The sequence below is a fragment of the Agelaius phoeniceus genome, chromosome 7 (assembly GCF_051311805.1).
Source record: "Agelaius phoeniceus isolate bAgePho1 chromosome 7, bAgePho1.hap1, whole genome shotgun sequence".
In the NCBI taxonomy this organism is placed as follows: domain Eukaryota; kingdom Metazoa; phylum Chordata; class Aves; order Passeriformes; family Icteridae; genus Agelaius; species Agelaius phoeniceus.
In genome coordinates, this window is record NC_135271.1 from 20,468,041 (window position 1) to 20,487,721 (window position 19,681).

General features: G+C 36.9%; 1 protein-coding gene across 2 annotated transcripts in view; it reads right to left on the reverse strand.

Annotated features, from left to right (window-relative positions):
• The window catches only part of HIBCH (3-hydroxyisobutyryl-CoA hydrolase), a 38,564-nt gene that overhangs the window by 13,339 nt on the left and 5,544 nt on the right, over positions 1 to 19,681 (reverse strand). For both annotated transcript variants that reach the window (XM_054636224.2, XM_054636225.2), the window contains exons 6-10: positions 18,975 to 19,027; positions 6,504 to 6,582; positions 2,156 to 2,301; positions 1,399 to 1,485; positions 181 to 239 (exon numbers count right to left, since the gene is read on the reverse strand). In XM_054636224.2, coding sequence (XP_054492199.2) covers positions 181 to 239; positions 1,399 to 1,485; positions 2,156 to 2,301; positions 6,504 to 6,582; positions 18,975 to 19,027 — 424 coding nt within the window. The remainder of the gene's footprint in view (positions 1 to 180; positions 240 to 1,398; positions 1,486 to 2,155; positions 2,302 to 6,503; positions 6,583 to 18,974; positions 19,028 to 19,681) is intronic.

The window sequence follows — 19,681 nt, forward strand, 5'->3', positions numbered from 1 at the left end:
AGTATTTAATGTACTGCTGGGTGAAATGTTTAATTAGCTTCAGATAAAGCTCCCTAAAGACAAAATGCTATTTAAACTTGGAGGTAATTTCTCTCACCTTATCTGTGAAATAATGTTACTAGATTTAACTTCATGTTCTCTACACACAAGAGTGAAAAAATTTCAAAAATTACTGAATACCTGTTAATCTTCTCCATATGTTCATCAAGTGAAAACTCCTTTTCTTGATCAATTGTGCACTATTTAAAAAGCAAATACATATTTTACTTGGTTATTTTAGACTGAAAAGTGTATCAGTACAAAAAATTTCAGTGACTTGTGTTCCAGAAATATTTTCTCATAAATGAACACCTGATGTTCTTAAGACAGTGAAATTTTTAATGAATTAAAATCCTGCAGTGTGTATATATGAACTTGGCACTATCCTGTGAATGTTAAATATGTTGCCTCATACTGCAGTGCTTTGTCTGAGCTACTGTGAATGCATATTTGTCTGGGTGGTTATCTTGTACACAAGTAATTCTGATTATTCCATCAAAACACTTCTGTGCAATACACTAAATTCAGTGCACATAAATCTACTCAAGAATCAGAGATTGTTTTTAAAAACAACCTTTCGTTTTCTTTAAAAATATACAGACCTATGTTTAGGCTTTTCTAATGGCCAAGGGAAAATGCATTTCTCTTCCTTCTCTTTTCTACATCATTTAACAAAATTTTATTTAGACATACAAAGGGTGTGATAGATCCATTGGCCTTCTGTGGGAAGGCTGTCAAATGTTTCACATCTTCTGGCATTTAAGGGGTTTGGGACACAAGCAGATGTTTCAGGAACAGCAGCTGAAGCTGAAAAGGTTCCCTGGCATTTCAGTTCTGATAACTAAAAATACAGTTTCCTCTTCCATTCAGTGTACTCTTGTAAAGCAGGATACTGCAACATATAATCACTCCCATTTCACAGCATTCTGTTTAGTCAAAATAATCAGTACTATGATGTAAATTAGCTTATCCCATTTATTTTTCCAATTAATCTTATTTATGAACTTAGTAATTACAAAACAGAAATAACAAGAGTAGACACAGTTCATTTTAAAGCTGAACAACAGCAGAGTAATTGACTGAGTAACACTGAATACTGGTTTGACTCTAGAGGTTTCTTTTGAAAGAGAACTGCAATGCACATGAAAAGAGTTAAAATAGCCACTGATTGTGAAGGCAAAACCTTTTATTTTCATGCCCATTGTTACATGGGGCTAACACAAGTATTATGGAATGAGTGCAATGAGTTTGGAAACTCATTATTTTCAAACACAGAAAAAGATAATCAGTAGCATGGATAAAAAAATAATGTCTACATATATTTAACAATTTTGCTTGATTTCAGTAATTTCAGATTACCTTCATGTGGTAAGAGTTCAATAAATCTGCAATTTTTTCTTTTGAAGGAGATTTCAGTGCTATCAGGTCTTTCTCCAAGGCAGGTAGCTGTTAAAAATAAGGTTTAATTACAAGTAAGTAAAACCACACTGCTTGGGTCATTACTATGGTAATAGTAGGATATACATGTATAAACACACCCTCACCCCCCCTAACTTTCTGACAGACCTTAAAGAAGGACAAAGCAAACAACACAAGGAGACAGAGTTCATGTGTCAGTGTGGAACCACCCCAATTTAATTATGTCTGCAGTGACCAGCAAAAAGCTGCTTCCCAAGCAGTCCCCCCACAAAAGCAGTGCTACAGCTGCAGCAGGTAAAGCCAGGCTGCACCAGCCTGAGAGGAAAGAACATTTTAATGGAGTGTTACCTTCACTGCAAACTTTGCAATTGTATAAACCTCTAGTTTCATACACTGTTGTATAAACTGCACAATTTTTTAAGCAGCTTTATTCTGCTGAGTAGATCATGCCCTTCCAAGAGTGGAATTGTAAAAACAGCACCATTTGCTCCTTCCTTCAAGCAAAGCTGTCACCAGCTGGCAAGTGTCAGAAGGACAGCTTGAGAGTGCCTCACCATGCCTGTTTGCAGGGCACAGGCAGCTAATGGGAGTGCACCTCTGCAGACAGGGGTGTTGGTACCAGGGTCTGGGTGCTAAAACCCCAAAGCTCTCAGTGTGGCTGTGGGCTGTGCCCTGGCCAGCACTGCTGGCACATTACCTTTTCAGATTCTACAAAATGTGTAGCAATGCCAGCCTTTAGCACATCTCTTCCTTTCAGCCTGCAGCCTGTCAGTGCGAGGTAATAGCCAATCTTTCCTGAGAGCCTTGGCAAGAAATATCCTCCACCTACATCAGGGAAAAGGCCTGCAATAAACAACACAAAACAAAAGTGAAGGGAGATCTTGCACTGATCATCACTAGCAGCAATTTCTTCTTGTCTTGTTTTCATCTTCCTAAAATAGGCACAGCATCCTTGCCCAAATTTCTCCTTGACTTGGCTTGACATTTCTGGCATCAAAACCCTTCCTAAAAGCAAACTCTTGAACACTTTCCAAACTTCATCTTTTCCACTGGCACATACTTCACAAACATATACCAAAGAAGAATATTTATTCTATTTGCCAACAACTTGAGACAATTTTAGGTGCTTTAAAAATCAAGTGTGCTCTCAGCAAGGAAATAGAAGTGACCCAAAGAATTGTGAAATAATTTGTGCAAGCTCAAACTGAACACTGCTTTTTCAATGAAATCTTTTATTATGATCAAAATACTAAACACTGATGAAGTGCCTCTTGCACAGCTTAGTTTGAACAAATTTTGGGGCTAAGAATTCAATAATAGATCAAAAATATTGATAGAGTCTTCCTGAAGGTGGAGGCACAAGATGCTGACTTACTACTTGGCTCTTTGACAGGATTGTGACTAAGCTAAAATTAAAAATAATATTAAACTCTCCAGTTTAGTAACTCTCTTATATACTTTTTTAAATCTATAGATTAGGGTAATTTTTTTTAAGAATTTAAAGCTGTGACTAGAATTTAAATACTTTTAAAAGTTGTATTGGAAAGTATCTACCTTCTGTTAAATAAATTGCTCACCAAAAATAAATTTAGACATATTTTAAAATGTACTTAAACTTGAAAAAACTTTAGTTTAGCTATGGATTTCAATATTGAGATTGATTTCAGTATTTACTCTTGGTTTCAAAAATCTGAATGTATAGAAGCAGGGTCCAGTTACTACCTTGAAATCATGCCAATGAAACTGACTTAAAATCATTCATGAAACTGAAGTCTTCTAAAGAAATTAAAGGTGTGGTGGATTTTTTTTCTTTCACTTTTAGAGAATGAATCAAATGAATCATGAAAACACATAGAATAGAAATGAGCAGTAAGAAACTTGTAAGGCAGTTGCCAAAGAAGAGATACTAACTGGGAAAATTCAGATGTAGCTAAGGAATTTAAGTGGGGTTCTCATAGAAGATGGTAATTTTTCACTCACATGTAATTGCTTTTGTTCACAACAGTCAATATATGTATTACAGAAAGACCCTATTCCAAGTATTTTGAGACATGTGAAATTAGTGGTCCCTGAATAGTTCTCCCTCTTGGATGCAGCAAGGGGAGGTTTCTTTCAGACAGCTGTCCTTCAGTGTTTCCCTGGTAATAATCTGAATGTCTAACCCATAGCAGCTTTTTTCCTCTGGTTCCCTCCTGGTCTTTTTTGTTCTGCTGCTTCTACTACATCAAAAGGTTGGGTTTAGGAGTCACTTCCTATCAGTTACAGCTGTACTATTCTATTCCCACTGATGTGTGTGCTGTCATTAATTGATTTATCCCTCATCTCCCAGGCTACTGAGACATACAACTCTTCTGAAATGCTGAATGCCTTGCTGATACCCTTTAAAAGCCCTAAGCTGTATTAACTCCAATTCATCACTTACCTTTTTTTTTATCTGTACTCATATTCTCAAACAGTCTATTCTACATTTTACCTTCTCAGCTTGAGCTATCACAACAGTGATGCCAAGACTTCTATTTAGTTTTATGTTTCTATTCATCTGTCTCCCCTTGGATATCCTTCTACTGCAATAAAAAAAACCCAACCCAACCTCATTTAAAAGTAAAACCTATCTTAAAAATGCCCTCCAAAGCAAAAAGGCAATTACATTATTCTCTCCATCCACCAGAACAACAACAGCAACAATATTTTTTTCTTTTTGCTATACTTAAAATAATACTGATGGTGGACTACTGCTCCCCCCACTCTCCAGCACATTTCCAGTGGAAAAACATATTTCTATTGGGATCCATAGTGTCCTTCCACTTGGCCATACACAGGAAATCAGTTCTAAATAACCTGTGAAGTTGATTAGCTTAAGTAGCTTTAGAGGCAAATAAACCTAAATTGAATGAAGGTTTCTTTAATTAAGGAATTTACAAACAGGATTATTGAAGGTCTACCTAATCCACTTTAAACTTACTTGGTTGCATAGTCTGCTAGAGCTTCTACTGTATCCTTTTCAATGTTCCTGTCTTCCTTTTTCTCTTATAATTTTACTCCTGTTGTCTATGTTCTACATATTGCTCTTCTCTCAGTAACACTTTGCATTTTTCTCTTTGCTGCTGAGGTTCTCTTAATGTATTCCATACCTGATTTTTGGGTTTTTTGTTAGCATTTAGCAATCATTTTTCAATTAGTGAAGTTAGAGAAGAGCTGCTGGGCTGCCCAGGCCATGAGCCTGTGCCTGTACTGCTGACTTGCAGTCTGCTCTCACACAGATGCAACATGCTCTGCTGTAGTCCCAAAGGTGCAATCCTGCATTTGCCAGGCAGAAGAAAAGCAGTCCTGCTATGTTCTTATCTTGTCTGGCAGAGAGGGTTGGGAATTCATTACTATTGACTTCTAGAAAGCTAAAAACTTTGCAGGGATGTGCAAGGAAGTATCCATTAGAAGTGTAACCTCACCCCAAAGCCCATACCTTATACTTCCATCCTTTGTTCTCCCTACCAGTGGTTTTTCCATACCTTCCTCCTCCTGTGCTGCTTTCCAGTGCTTTATCTTATCTATGGGAAATTCCTACAGTCTAGAACAGCCTTTTCTTTCTATTTGCTAAGTGGCATATTTATCTATATCCTTTTATTTATGGTGCTGTACAAATGCAGAATAATTGTGTGAAAACAGAGCAGCTGAATGAATGCTTTGTTTTCATTTCACAGCAAAGGTGTCATGCCTACTGAAATAAGTGAACACATGAAAAAAACTATTAATACAGTATCTACAGAGCTAGACATTTTAAACACACCCCACAGAGATCAAAACAGCTAAGCCTTTAAATCCAAACAGATTTCAGTGGTTTTACTTCTAAGTGATCCTAAAAGGGGTTTAATTACTTTCTTTCCCAAGCAAGTTCTAAGCTTTTCCCTCACATCTTCACAGCCTATTTTTGTTTAAATAAGTCCTTGTCAACACAATAAATCTGTGTAAAGTACATAGTTCTTGTTAATATAAAACTACTCATATCTTTCCCTTTGAAGAAGAAAGTGAAGGTGCTTTTATTATTAGAATAATTTCATACACCAATGAACCTCCGTTTAGTTTAAAAAACTACAAATTGTTAACTTCAAATGGTTTTCATATACAGCAACTGATTATTAACTTCAGAGCTTAGAAAACTCATTTTGTATTAAAGCTTAAGTTTGGTTTACTAAGCTTTTCTTCAGCAATGAAACAATACTTGGAGGGCTGAAGTAGTTTTTGGTTTTTTCATCCCAACTTTACTTGTTCAGAAAAATTACATTATATTTATCAGCTAGCAGGAATTGCTCTAATATTTCTCTCAGGAATTAAAATGGTAACAAGCTTGCCTGTATTTGGGTGGTTTATTATGCTTTATTGTGCTTGACAGTTGCATCAGGAGAATTTCCTTTAATCTGACTCATTTTTCTTGAGCCATACCTGTGTCTTTATGTAGTTCTGGGATACATTTCTTTTTTGAAAGAAATTTTATCAGAATTGACAAAGAAACTGTAGGATCAAACATTAGAAAACATAAGGTACATGCTGCTTTTTAAAACAAAAAAAAGGTGACACTGAAGCCACTGTGATCTTGCCTAGGCACAATCTGTGCACAGTTGTGATGGGTCTACCTTAATAATCTACAAGAAAAGCTGGAATTCCAAAATCTGTCTCTATAAAATTGCAGAGTAGCTTGTGGTACACCCAGTTTGACTGGCACCAATTTCCCAAGGTAAAGCTGGTGTACTTGCTCTGGGAGCTTCTGACTTATCTGCCCCCATCTGTAGCAAGACTTTTTTTAAGAAATAGTTTTATCCTGACATCCTTTGTGTCAGTCTACACAGTTAAGAGGCTCAATGATCAACTCCCAGAACAGAGAAGTTTCTGGTAATTTAACAGAAAATACTTTACATATATGGTAATCTCCAGTTCGCTTTTAAAATGCTTTCCCTACCACCAAAGCATTCAGTCAAAGACATTTCACCCTGATTACACAAACAGTGAAGCTCTAACAATGTTAACAAGTGATAATTTCTGAAAACACTTACCTATTGCTGTTTCTGGCATGGCAAAAACAGTCTTTTCTGTAGCAACTCGAAAATCTCCATGGACTGAGACACCAACTCCCTACACAGGCAAAGGACACCGTTATAAAATTACTGGTAAAAATAATCATAACCACAATTATGGTAATGATTAATCATAAAAATAATAATTCTATGTAGAATACCTCTTGCTTTGTTTTGTAATTTAAATAATACTAGATTTACCATGTGCAGCTCAACAAAATATTGAAAGAGCTTTTATGGTTCAAACACTAATAAAGCATCATATTATCTTCATCATTTGGCTGAAATAGCTCTTTCTATGCTTTGAAAGATGGGTGAGTCATACAGAGAATAACTTCAAAAAGCCATGAGTGACTCTGTTCTCTCCACTGGACTACTAAGGGAGTTGACATCCTTTTGCTAATGTTACTCCATCTATAATTTTTGCACCTACTTCAAATCACCACCAAAAAAAAACCCCAATACTTTTGAAAAACACATAAATTTCACAAAGTTGTTGTCCTAATACTTTCAAAATAATTAATAATTAACTATTCTTCTAATGTGATAATTACCTACATTATAAACACAGAAGTATTTCAAGCAGAAAAAGCCTTCGGCATTATTGATTCAAATTCAAAATACGTGGTTAGAAACTAAATTTTTTTATCCTGGGCAGTTGTGTTCACCAAGTCAGTAATAGTATTCACATTTCTAAGTATCTAGCACAATTCTCTAGCAGCCTGTCATAATGAAACCCTTCCCTCAAAAGCAGAAGAGTTTCTGGTGTTGTCTATGCCATATTTTTGGATTTAGGTAGTAAGCAGCAACAAGTTCCAGTTTAAAAAAATAATTTTGCACAAAATAAATTACTTTAGATAAATCTTCAAGAGGCAGACTGATAAATAATACAAAAATATTCAGTGTAATCCAAGAATACTTAGATTATAGGGTACAACCACAACATTGTCAATAGAAATGTGTGTTTGATCCTATCTGGAGACAAGACCCTCTGCTGAATAATTCACAAGTCATTATTTCACACAAATATTCTCTCTTTCATCCTTTCCACCATTTCAGTTTACTTCCCTTCCTCACTGTTAATTTTCCCTTTACTCAGACCTTCCAGCCATCCATGTTTCTTATTAAAACTAAAACATCTTAAAAATCGTTGGCCAAAATAAGCCAGTGTCTGATGAGGATATAATAGATTTTAAATAACATTTTAAATTGTTCAAACACTAGAAAAAGGGCACTTTACCCAACTAAGGCTATTAGTCATCACAAGTATCTTCCCAGTATTTCATACTTCCCACCAAAACCAGTGAGATTAACTGGATGATACTCCCTTGGACAAGCAATATATATTTAACAGGTTTTTAAGGTGAGAGTAGAACTTCTTTTTCTTTTGCTTATTTACAGAGATCTTCGGTTGGGTTCTACATCAAAATTTTTTAAAAGCCCTCTCAATTTAATATCAAGTAAATTTCCTCTCACCCTTCCCTGGCCTGTCTTACAATTCTGCTCAAGAAGAAATTAATCTATTCCATTAGGGTGATACACAACTAAAATCTGAAAATATTTTCAAGTTTCCTCTGTGTAATGACTATCTGCCGCTCTCAGGTTTTAATATAGATATATGAAGTTTTTAACATTCCAGTTTAATTTCCTGAGAAATGCACCCATAGAGTGAGCGGTTGCCAAACTCAATTTCATATTCAGGAACTAAGCCAAATGTATTCACACGAAGCACTGCTGTTGCAGGGAGGCAAATGGGATTTGAGCAAACATCTGAATCCTATTTGCACAGGGTAAAACCCTATGTCTCACCCCTCATCTGTCCTTTAGCCCTTTCTCTGAGCACTGAGCAGATCTCATCTGTGCAGCAGCAAGAGCAATGGGCCTGTGTTTAGTTGTCCTGAAAATGCAAAGCTGTGTGTAGAGCTGCCTTCACTCCTAAAACAGCTCCAGAACTCTTTCATGAAATGGAAAAGTGACTTCATCACTTCAAACTTCTTTAATGTCATAATAGCATATTTTCACTGCATTAAGTAAAGCCTGCTGTTATTTTTATGCATGTTCAGCAATAACTCTGCCTTTTTTCTAAAGCTAATGAAATAGCAATCATGCCCATTTTTGTCTTTCTAATGCTTAAATTAGTATTTTCTTATCCCATATCTAAAAATACAAATACCATCTATCTCAAAGCGTTTTTTCTGGCTTGTTTTCTTGACAATCAGAATTTTGTTTAAGGATTCAAGTTTTTGGCATGAGTATTAAGTACCAAAGATTTGAGTGTGAATTCCATGAAGGGAGCTTCTCTTCCAAGCTTGTTCTTTTTTTAGAGTGATAAAAATAAATGGCGGGTTCTAATAATAGAAAGTTGAAAGATGTAATTTTCTTTTGAAAGAAGTAATTAAATCAGATTTCACTTTCTCAAGTGCTTTAGCCATAATTGGATTTGTTTCTAGATAGCCTCCAAGTTTTGTACAGCCTTATTTCTGATGTATATTTAAGAGACTAAAACTATATTTTCTTTTTATTCATTTTAAAGAAAGAGGTGCAAATATGTTCTTGCTTCTTTGAAGATTGTTTCTAAATAATCCAGTACTGAGATAAGATTTTTAAAGAAAAATTAGTTAATGATGCAAATCCCAGTAATTTCTTTACTGGTGTTCATGTTTTTTGTTTATTTGTAACTTCCCAAGTGGTTAGCATACCAATGCATATTTAACCTTCTAGATGTAACACAAAGGACAAATACTCATTAGTTTAATACATCCTGTGTAAAGAACAAACCAGTCAGAAGTCTAAATGCATTCCTCTTTCATTTCAGGATTTTCTAATTTTATTTTGTTTTCATTTAGCTGAACTCTTACATAGCTGGAGTTCCCCCTAGGAAGACCCTTCACACCATTAAAAAAATTTATGTGCTCACTTCACCAGGTACTTCCAGCATTTACACATACAAGTCTTAAAACTATAATATCTTTATTAAAATACACTTTATTCTTCACTGCCAGGGTTCTACTTTTCATGATCTTATGTACTAAAGCTGATTTCTTCCTTCAGGCTTCTCCAGGGTAATACACTCCTGTGGTCAATCAGGCTTTTACTTCTGGAATCTTTTTTTTCCACTGACAGCTGAATTTTGTAAAGGGTACTTACAGAATGAGACTAGGAGTTAAGGAGAATAAAGAAATTAACAAGCAACCAATTTAAACAACTGGGCTGGTTTTGGCTGAGATAGAGTTGGTTTTCTTCACAGTAGCTTCTTCATGGCATGGGGCTGTGTTAGTCTCTGCATACCTCAGGGAGGCACATCATTTTACAGGCAGTTCAGTTTGAGTTCATCAACACACTTATAAAAAAGAATGGGGAGTATCTGAATTCTATTTCCCATACAAGACTGCCCATTCAATGCTGTATTTCAAAAGTCATTATGTGACTTTGTATAGAAACTTCATCACTGATTTCCTTTTTTTTTTTTCTCATGATGGATACAGAACCTTATTTCAAGTATTTTTCTAATGAAAAACAATGTGACCAGCAGATGCAGAAATGAAATACAACTACTGTGACCCTTTTGTGTCCCAAAGGCTGTATTATCTTAAATTGAGAACGACCCACCTTTAGTAAATCAGAGAATTTAGAGAAGTTACTCAGAAATTGAGGGCCACCACAACAGAGAACTACACAGAGGGAAATAAATTCTCCCTTCCTGCTCACATATAGAAAAGCAGACCTGTGTCACAGCAAAACCACACATTATACTTGGCTATTTACTAAATAATCTACTCACACTGTAAAGGAATCACTGCCTAGGAATGCTTAGGCAACACAATAAAAGAAACATAAATAGAAAAGGTCTTGAGGGATGTTACTTGTGTCACTTTCAGCAGGCTGGAAAATAATTTTTAGCTGTTTGAGTAAGCAGTGTTATGATAACACCAATATTGACTGCAGTGAAAGTCCTTTTGTAACAGCTCCCATCAAGTGACTACACTTCCTACATTTTTAACTGCATGAGAATAGCTGCTGGCAGAGCTAGAACAAAAAAGAAATGTAGTAATCAACTAAACAGAACACAACAATGGCAAATATGTCTGCATACAAATGTGCAAAAATAGCCAGCAAAAATGTTTTCAAAGGCAAAGTGAGCGAGTGGAATTGATTCAGGAGGCAGCAGGAGCTTATAGCTATGGTGGATCAAAAATCATGGATGTAAGAGCATTATGCCCTGCATCCAGACACAATGAATCTTAAACTGAACCAAAATTAATCTTTGTTTATCACTAATGTTATGGCCCACTCCAAAGAGTATAATCCATTTTCATCTGTAGCTACTACCAGACAAGATGACGTGGTGAGCCAGAGCAATGCAGTGTGACAGATCAATCTGGACACAGAATATCACCTGCTTTGGCTGCTGACATATAAATCAACTCTATACAAGTGTTTTAAAAGTATCATTAAAAACAGTGGGTTTTGTGAATGTTTCAATAATTTAGTGTGGTATTTTCAAACATAAAATATTGATGTTATATAATTTAAATATAAAAGATTTATTTCCATATACTGATTATGTATTAGAGAGTCTCAGTCCAAATTGCTACAAGAGACATAGAAGCACAACAAGGTGACTGGAGACAGATCATCTCTAGTAGTATTTGATGTCTCAGAGTTGTTCTTCTGACCCCTAAGTATTTAAATAAATTGATTCAACTACATGAATAGTGATCATTTAGGTTGGGTTCTTCTCACAAGGAAACTTGGGGAAAAAGACACATAGGCCATTCTATGCAGCAATGCTGCTACAGTGAGTGTCCTATATCAACCAGATTTAGATTGACTTTTTAAAAGCCCTAGTTTTCAGTCACCACAAACAATTTTTCCTAGGGTAGCTGTCAAAATCTGCACAATTTTTTACAGACCCAAGACCTCTGCTACAACAGGAAGAAAAGAGAAGATGTAAGAAAACCTGGATCTGAAAAGCCTATACCTCTTAATTGGTAAGAAGTGCAACTTTTTCTAGTTTCACATTTGAAAGTCTTCTTTTTATCCCAATTTTGTTTCTTTATATGTAACTGGCCATGTGTATTCAGAAAAAAAAAAAAGACAGCAAAAGCAGCTTTTTTATTGTTCCTAAAATTCTGGAAGAATTGTCCTTCTGTATCACCTAAAAATGTAGCTACTGCAAGAAATCCCTGTGTCCAGCTCATCAAATCTTGATGTCTGCAGGGAGGGCAGGCAAGTGGGAGGGAACCTGTTCCAGCACCTTGCATCAGTGCATAACTGAGCTTTTAGGTTTTATCTTGAAATTGAAGAAACGCTTCTTGTTCTTAAAGACAGGTACGTGCATCAGAACTTTATTTAAACAGTGGCACAGTTATTTGGGAAAACAGGAGTGAATCTAGAGGATTTTTGTAATGATGTTCTACTCAGCTGAAAAAAGTGCTTGGAAAGTGATTGAAAGTCTTACACCTCAAGGAGAAAATGAGCACTCAAATTCCTCAGGATTTGAGGAAAACGAGCAGAAATATGAAAGGATGGAGAAGCAGGCAAAGATAATTCCCTTTAGACATTTACTCTTTGATCTATAATAAAGGGAAGGGGAGGGAAATAATGAGGTAACTCTCAATATGAGGCTAGGTAGGTACATGAAGGCCAAGAATTAGAGAAAAATAGAGAGATTTTCAGCATGCAAGAGTCTGATGTTAAATGGAAAGAACAAATCTGTGCAGAAGCCAGCAAAAATCTCAGTCATTGTAGAGCAAGGAGAGGGAGAGAAAGGAGTTTTACTTACTGTACCAATACTGAGCTATAATTTAAAATACTTGTATTCAAGACAGTGCTTTATGATTCCTTTGGGGAATAACATCATGTGCAAATGATTAACAGAAAGAACCACTGAATGCCCAATGTCAAGAGAGAGCTGCTGCCATTCTAGTCCGATTAGCCACAAAATGAAGAGCCCCATTTATCCCTGGGATCACACACAAGAGCCAAGCAGGCAGAGCAGCATGGCCAGATGGCCAAGGGACTGCAACGGCAGCAAGGAGTGAACTCTTTCTTAGGATTACCTCAGCATTGTTTTCAACACCCCATATTGCAGGACATAAGTGGTGCACAAGTCAATCTCAAAACTATTTGTTTGTACTTGCAAAATCTGCATTCTATTTCACAGTAAAAGCTGCCTTCAGCTTTGAAGCACTGGCAATAAAACAGGCCACAAGCTTCTCTGTGGTACACAGGCACGAGGGGGGAGGAGGACAGGCAGAGAGAGGACTGGAAAGCAGCTTATCTAGGTTTAGTATGACAATTACTTTTACTCCAGGGCAGATTTTAGAGCATAAATTAAAACAAAACCAAAGATGTTCCAGAGCGTGATGGCTGACAAGAGGCATGACATGCTTACAAAAAGGAAGAAAAAGAGTAAGAATCGGGACAAGTCCCAAGATGTACTGACATAGATTCCAGTTTCCTAGCTTTACAAAGGCCTAAAGGGGTAATTATGTCCATTAGAGTAGAGAAGTACCATGTAAAATCATAATATTTCATGAGCTTTCATATGCTGCAGCTAGTCAGCCCAAGCTCCATCTGTATACATCTATATAGATATAGATAAATATTAAGCAGTATTTCCATGATGTGCAAGAAAATTTGCACCCCAAATTACACTCACAAATGAATAGCTTTGTTCTGTGGGCAATATCCACTTGTAAATGCACATTCCTGTAATTAAAAATTGCATCACACGTGGGCAAAAAAAGTGAGACTTTATAGATATGTTTAATCCTAATGTTTCCTAGTTTTTGAATGTTAGTGTCAAATGCTGCTATCTACACTTCTGAGTAGAAGTTACATGCACACAACTTATATGACTAGATATATGTTGGCAGTGAAAGGAACATTCCTGAAGAGTTACAGCTGCACAATCTGGATAAAAATGGGACAGGATAAAGACAGTTATTGGTCAACTCAGCTCCTTTGTGTACTAAAATTCTGTAGACTAAAATGGATAACATACAAGCTTGGTTATGACATCACTACCAATTTTACTTGAGAACAAATATTAATTTAGTAAGGATTGTTGACCAAATCCTGCTGAAGTGTAAATGTAGATGTTTGTAACTATTGGTAGATGTGCCATCAGGTCCTGAGATCTGACTTAAAATGAAAGGCAGATTCCTCTAGCAATGTCAGCATCTGCAATGTTTTGCTAAGAATGAAATGGCACTAATGTGAAAAAGAGCTAAAGCTAAATACTGGGTACTGAGTTTACTCTTCTATTGCAATATGGATGCAGGAATTCTGATTCTGTATTCCAGAAGAGAAAATGCACAGGTAGATGCACAACAGAATTAATATTTCCAAACCATGGAGTAGGTTCAGGAATTTGGCTGCACATGTTTCTCTGCAAGAACACCTGCATTACCCCTTGATTAAAATGACATCACTCATTAGGCAGCATTCTGAGAAAGCTTCATATTTTAAACTGCAATGTTTGTGATGTCTCCCCATCACTGCACTGCTTTCTTTCACAAACAAGCCAGGGAAGCACAGCCTAGATGTAATCTGGGAAATGGAGGGCACCATCCTCTGAAACAATATTAAGAGTTAGCAGCAGTTTGCAATAAAACTGAGAGGGTACCCCAGCTGAGGTCATGCAGAGCCAATCATCAATGAAACTTCATTTGACAGCTTCATTATCTGCTTGGATGATGAAGTAACCAGGATTTCTATCATTCACAGTTGACTTTTGGGGAAGGCAAACACTTTGAAGGGCAAGATTGAAAACCATCTCGCTTTGGAGGAACTAACACAATGAAAATAACCGGACTTAGGAAGGTGTAATCAAATACAGAGATGGTAAGTGTGCTTCTCGTGGAATAAATGCCTTGATGCTTTCAGGGGTTTACAGCAACCATGCAATTGGTACAAATAAGGCAGTGCTGTTGTGAAAAGAGCTACTGAAGGTATCACACTACGGCAGAGCCTGCACCAGCAGGCAGAGGGGAGAATACTCAGCCTAGATTCACTCCACCTGGGCAGCCTCGTCAGCCCAGGGCCACCTCATAAGACACTCAGGTTTCTTGGAATTCAGAGAAAAGGAGTACTTTCTTTTCCTTTGTAGGCTCTGAAGAAAAGGGTGGCTCTGCAAAACTGACTCTTTGACAAATGAGTTCAGTTCAAGGAAGAAGATTTAAAATTGGTAAAAGGTAAGCAATAAAGAAATGTACTGTGATGGAAGTTTATGTTAGGCAAGGAGGAAAGAGGTGGCAGTAATAGTTTTGGGAGTAAGTAGAAATGGTGGCCTCCTAGGACTGGATGCTTTCAAAACTGCTATTTACATGGATTGTTCGTGACAGAATATCTCTGTAATATAGGGAGGATAATTATTCTGCTCTACTTGGTGCTGATGAATCCTCCAGCTAAAATATTGCCTGGTCTCTGGCAATAAACTGTAAAGTACACAAATGGGAGAGATTCCAGAGGATTGCAAGAAGACTAAAAGACTTAATCTATAAGAAGGGCTGAATAGCTATCCTTATACCCATTAAAGAGAGAGGACTAGGAGCAAGGCGTGCAAGTATCTTAAAATGTCCACAGGGAGCTGTGACTAAGACTGGAATATGTTGATTACACATACTGAAGACTTAGATTAGACACCAGGGAAACCAAGCTTGAAAGAGTAACTTAGCACTCAGGTGGTATATCTAGAAAAAACCAGCATTCCTGCTGTTGGAGAGTTCTGAGTGCATCAGGTGAAAATCAGCTAGGCAGTCATTTAGCTGTACTTAACCCTAATGCAAGTGCAAAGGAATAATCCTGATGCTCCTCCCAGCTCTACACATCTGTAGATGTGTAACTTATTTCATATTACACAAGAGAGTAACACTCAAACAGTTCTTAAGAAAATTCTACTGTCCAACAGTCACCCTAAAGAAGCTTAGTAAATAAGTTAGATGTTGACTCAGTGTAAGTATGAGACCTTGCCTAAAAACCCATACTGCCAGGTGTGGTGACAAAACTAAAGGAAAGCCACTCATGAACCCAAAGACCCAGTCACGGGTTGGTATCTCCTTCTCCCAGTCTGTACTCCTGAAGTCCTCCTCTGAGGAAAGATTGGAGGAGTCAGTCCTGTGTACTGCTATTACTCTCACAAACTGGGCCCCACAATCTGAGGAGTCACAGATGGACATTTGGTCAGGTTGCAAACTATATTAAAGAAAAACCTTCCCAATGATCTTCCTAAATATGAAGATTGGAAAATAAGATGCTAGGAATAACTCAAAGCACAGTGCTTTGCAAAAGATTTAAGACTGTTAGCAATTCTACCAAACTTATTTCTGCATTCTGAAAATGTTGTTTAAATGTAAGTTAAAGTTAAAACCTACTTCCCTCACAGGAAGATTTTTTTCATCCTAAAACTAAAAGCCTAAATTTTCAAAGCAAGGCTAAAACAAACTTAGCAAATATGTTGCGTAAGAGACCAGACTAAAGGATTAAATCCTGTAGAAAATTGTCCAAGGCCAAGAATTCTTATGTTTGAGCAACACTCTGTTTACTCATCAGTAAAAAAATAAGCATTAGACAATAGGCCTGAAAGAGCAACAAGTTGCTTTTCACCAAGCACAACATTTGACTGTGAAATGTGAGGCCTTTCTGAACAGCAAGCCTACTTATTGTCGAAAAGTATGAGATGTACAGAGAGGTGAGTGTGACCACTGATGGTTATTTAGCACTGTGGTTCTGAAATACAACCTGGTTCAGGAAGTTTCTAAATCCTGCATGCTCTAGAATGTGATACTACAAAAAAGGGTTCTTCATTCATGCTGTTACAGATTCTTCTATAAACTACAAGTAAAGGCCTTTCCTTCTGAAAACTTACTTCTCATTTTGCAAAGCTACTTTAGTATTTTTACAGATTTTTAAACTGTATTATTCCAGTGACCTTGACCATTTTCACCAACTTCCAAAGTCTATGCCCAGTTTTTCTTTTTTTTCTCTGTCAAATATTCTCCTTGAATTCCAAGCCAAAACATTGAAAAGCCACCACTCAGGCTGTCTAGTGTGCTTTATTTGGCTCTGAAACAGGTCTCAAAACAATTTTATGAATCTTTTTGTCTGGCAGAGAGAGTATCTGATGCAGTAATTTACTTTGTGCCAAAGCCTTTTTTAAAACCAGAGCTTTGGCCTGATCTTATAAATCACCTATATTCATTTCCAAAGAACTTAAAACTGTGACTTTTCTAAAACCAGAAGACCAAACTTGGGATGTCATTTGCAGACAATAATATTTTTTAAAGCCCCAAACATCTGAATTTCTTGTCAACTGTTTGGGTACTTAATTTCAAGGAAAAGAAAACTTACAGATAGAAATCAGCTAAATCTGAACTAGTTTCTAGCAATGTGAGAGTGTGTGCCCAGTGTTCCTTTCAAAAGAGCACATCCTTTAGCAGTAAATGTGGTATTATTACTCATTTCACTATTTTTCAGTAAACTGCAGTCACCTTTGCTTCTAACAAATTTGTCTTACAAATTTGAACTTACTGTTCCAAATAAGTACAAAAAGATGAAAAGATATATTTATATTTAATATCAATTTTTGATGAACTACAGGAGAACAGACAAGAAGGTGCTGAGAACAAGCTCCACAGCCCCATCTGTTGGCTAATGAAGCTCCCAAAACCATCTACCAGCCCCTAGCCAGTAATGGAGTAGAACCAGTTCATTTTTTGGATAAAATTCCAGGTTTCACTATCACAGATCTATGGCATCTGTGCACCAGTAGCAACCTTTACTATCCAAGTACATAGTAACTGAGTTTCTAACACACTTCTGTGATTTTTTACTTATTTCCCCTAAATTAGGCTCCATACTTTCTGAGTCAAAATCTAATCCCCTACCCTCAAGTAAAGATGCTACTTCTAGGATATGATAAGCAAATTAAGTTATGATTCAGACCCTAATGGCAGTTAAATTGTGTCACAGTCCCACTGAAATTTGGGTATCCTGCACTAAAATTTGGTTTATCCTGCACTAAAATACAGTTTCAGGCTAATTGCTGTCTTTTAAAAGCTTGTCAAAGGAAAGAGAATTCATAAAGAATCTTAGTAATGCAGGACCATCTGACTCCATTATGTTCTTTTCAGTCCAAAAATACACTTTCCTTTCAAAGGACAAAATTCTATTCCTGCTCAGGCCACAGTCATAACAAGCCATCTGCAGGACCTTTTAAAGGATATTGGCTGCTGGGCAGTTTGGCTCATTCACATCTTTCCATCCTATTATTCAAAAGTCCATAAAATAAATGGACTCCCTATCTCTTATCTATGAACCTTCAGAACTCCTATGGTCAATAAAGCAGTTTTTCTGGAAGAAGAGCTACAGAACAAGTGCCCTTTATGCTGGAAACAATGTATGTATGCTAGGCTGGGGGAATGGCTCTCTAGTGAGATCTTTGGGGCTTGGTAGCAAAAAAGCAAAGGGCAAGAGAGCTGCTGTGTATTTAGATGAAAAGCTGAGAAGAGCAAAACAGACAAATGAAATGGGTAAGGAAAGATAAAAGAGTCATGACAGGTCATGGATCATGTAGTGTTCCACTTCTCACATCTATCTTTGACAAACTTTTTTAAATAGATTCTACACCCATATCATAGGGACATACCAGAGAACAATACAAATCTAAGCAGTGGCATGGCAGACAGGCTTCATCGTTAAACTCCATGTTAAAAATAACTGAAGATTATTTTAATCCACTCTCTGATGTGCTGCAAATATATCCTACAGATGTGAAACTCACTAAAACAGAATTTTAGCATGTAAAAAAAGCATGGCATTGCCCTGTTATCTACTTATGGTGCTTACAGACAGCAATTGCTGAAAAAATTATTAACACTGAGTATAACTAGCAATATGATGGAGTCTTCTCTATGTTGCTTTAGTAATAAGGTGCAGCCCTGGGTGAGTTGTGTGGAATCAGTATCCCACAAATTATTATTTAAAAGTACTACAGAGGCAAGAAGGTAGATGCACTTCCAGATTATTTGCTGGAAAAATATAAAACTCATGAATGTCTGTCAAGGTGTAGCTTAGAATTCTCAATTTCTCAAAGAGCTGCTCTTTAAATATATTTTTATATAATTCTATTTTTAATACAATTAGAATGGAGAACTATTCTCAGATTTTGTATGATATATAAACTCCCCCTGGGTATTATTAGAACTTTTGTGAGGGGATTCTGCTCCTTTCCTAGAGAAACCACTTGTATTAGCTATTAAGGAACAGCAGAGGCCCTACAAGGGCAGCAGTGCACCCAGACAAGCAAGACAAAGGTTCAGATTATGATGTTTGTTCTTCAATCCACAGGTTGGAAATGCCTTGTGTGCACTTCATTCAACTGAGACACAACATGAGGTGACTTTAAAACAATCTATCAGGTATCAGGTAAGGTCCTTAACTTACCCCTCCCATTGTAATGCCATCAATAAGTGCCACATATGGCTTCTTGCAGGTGCCTGTAAAAAATGTCAAGGAAAACAATCATTCATCTTTTTCAAGAGTGGACCTGTGACTAGCTGCCACATGACAGGTTTCCCTACATCTTACTTTAGCAAGAGCAGCAGAAAATAAATGGGAATTTAAGCAGTAATCATATTATCATCTTACAATGAAGGTACCTCATGTAATTCTTAAGTAATGAAAAGAAACACCAGTCTCTGATTTACTGGATTGTGAGTGTTGTAAGAGAACATTATACAACTATCAAGCATTGGCCTGTTTGTTATGTGAGTACCTGACAGTTTAGCCAGCACAAATAGCCTTGTCTGATGTTGGGACACAGCAGATGCCCTTTCACCCCCTCTCAGAGCCTGGATTAGGAGCAGGGGGTGTGTTCCAGCCCTTCAGTGCTCTATTACAAAGGCAGAAGCATGGGTGGGTCCCAGCCACAACGTGACTGTAAATTCTGCAATGCAGGCGTGTTCTGTCATGGCAGCTCTTGCATACAGCCCTGAACGTGGTGCAGGCAGGTTCAGGTGACAATGTCCTGAATTACCAACTTCACCTGTTGGGGCCTTTAGATGGCACAAAACTAAACCCCAGTGCTTTCAAGTACCATTCATGGAAAGACTCAGAACTTGACTGTGAATGAAACAGCTGCCCTGTATTCA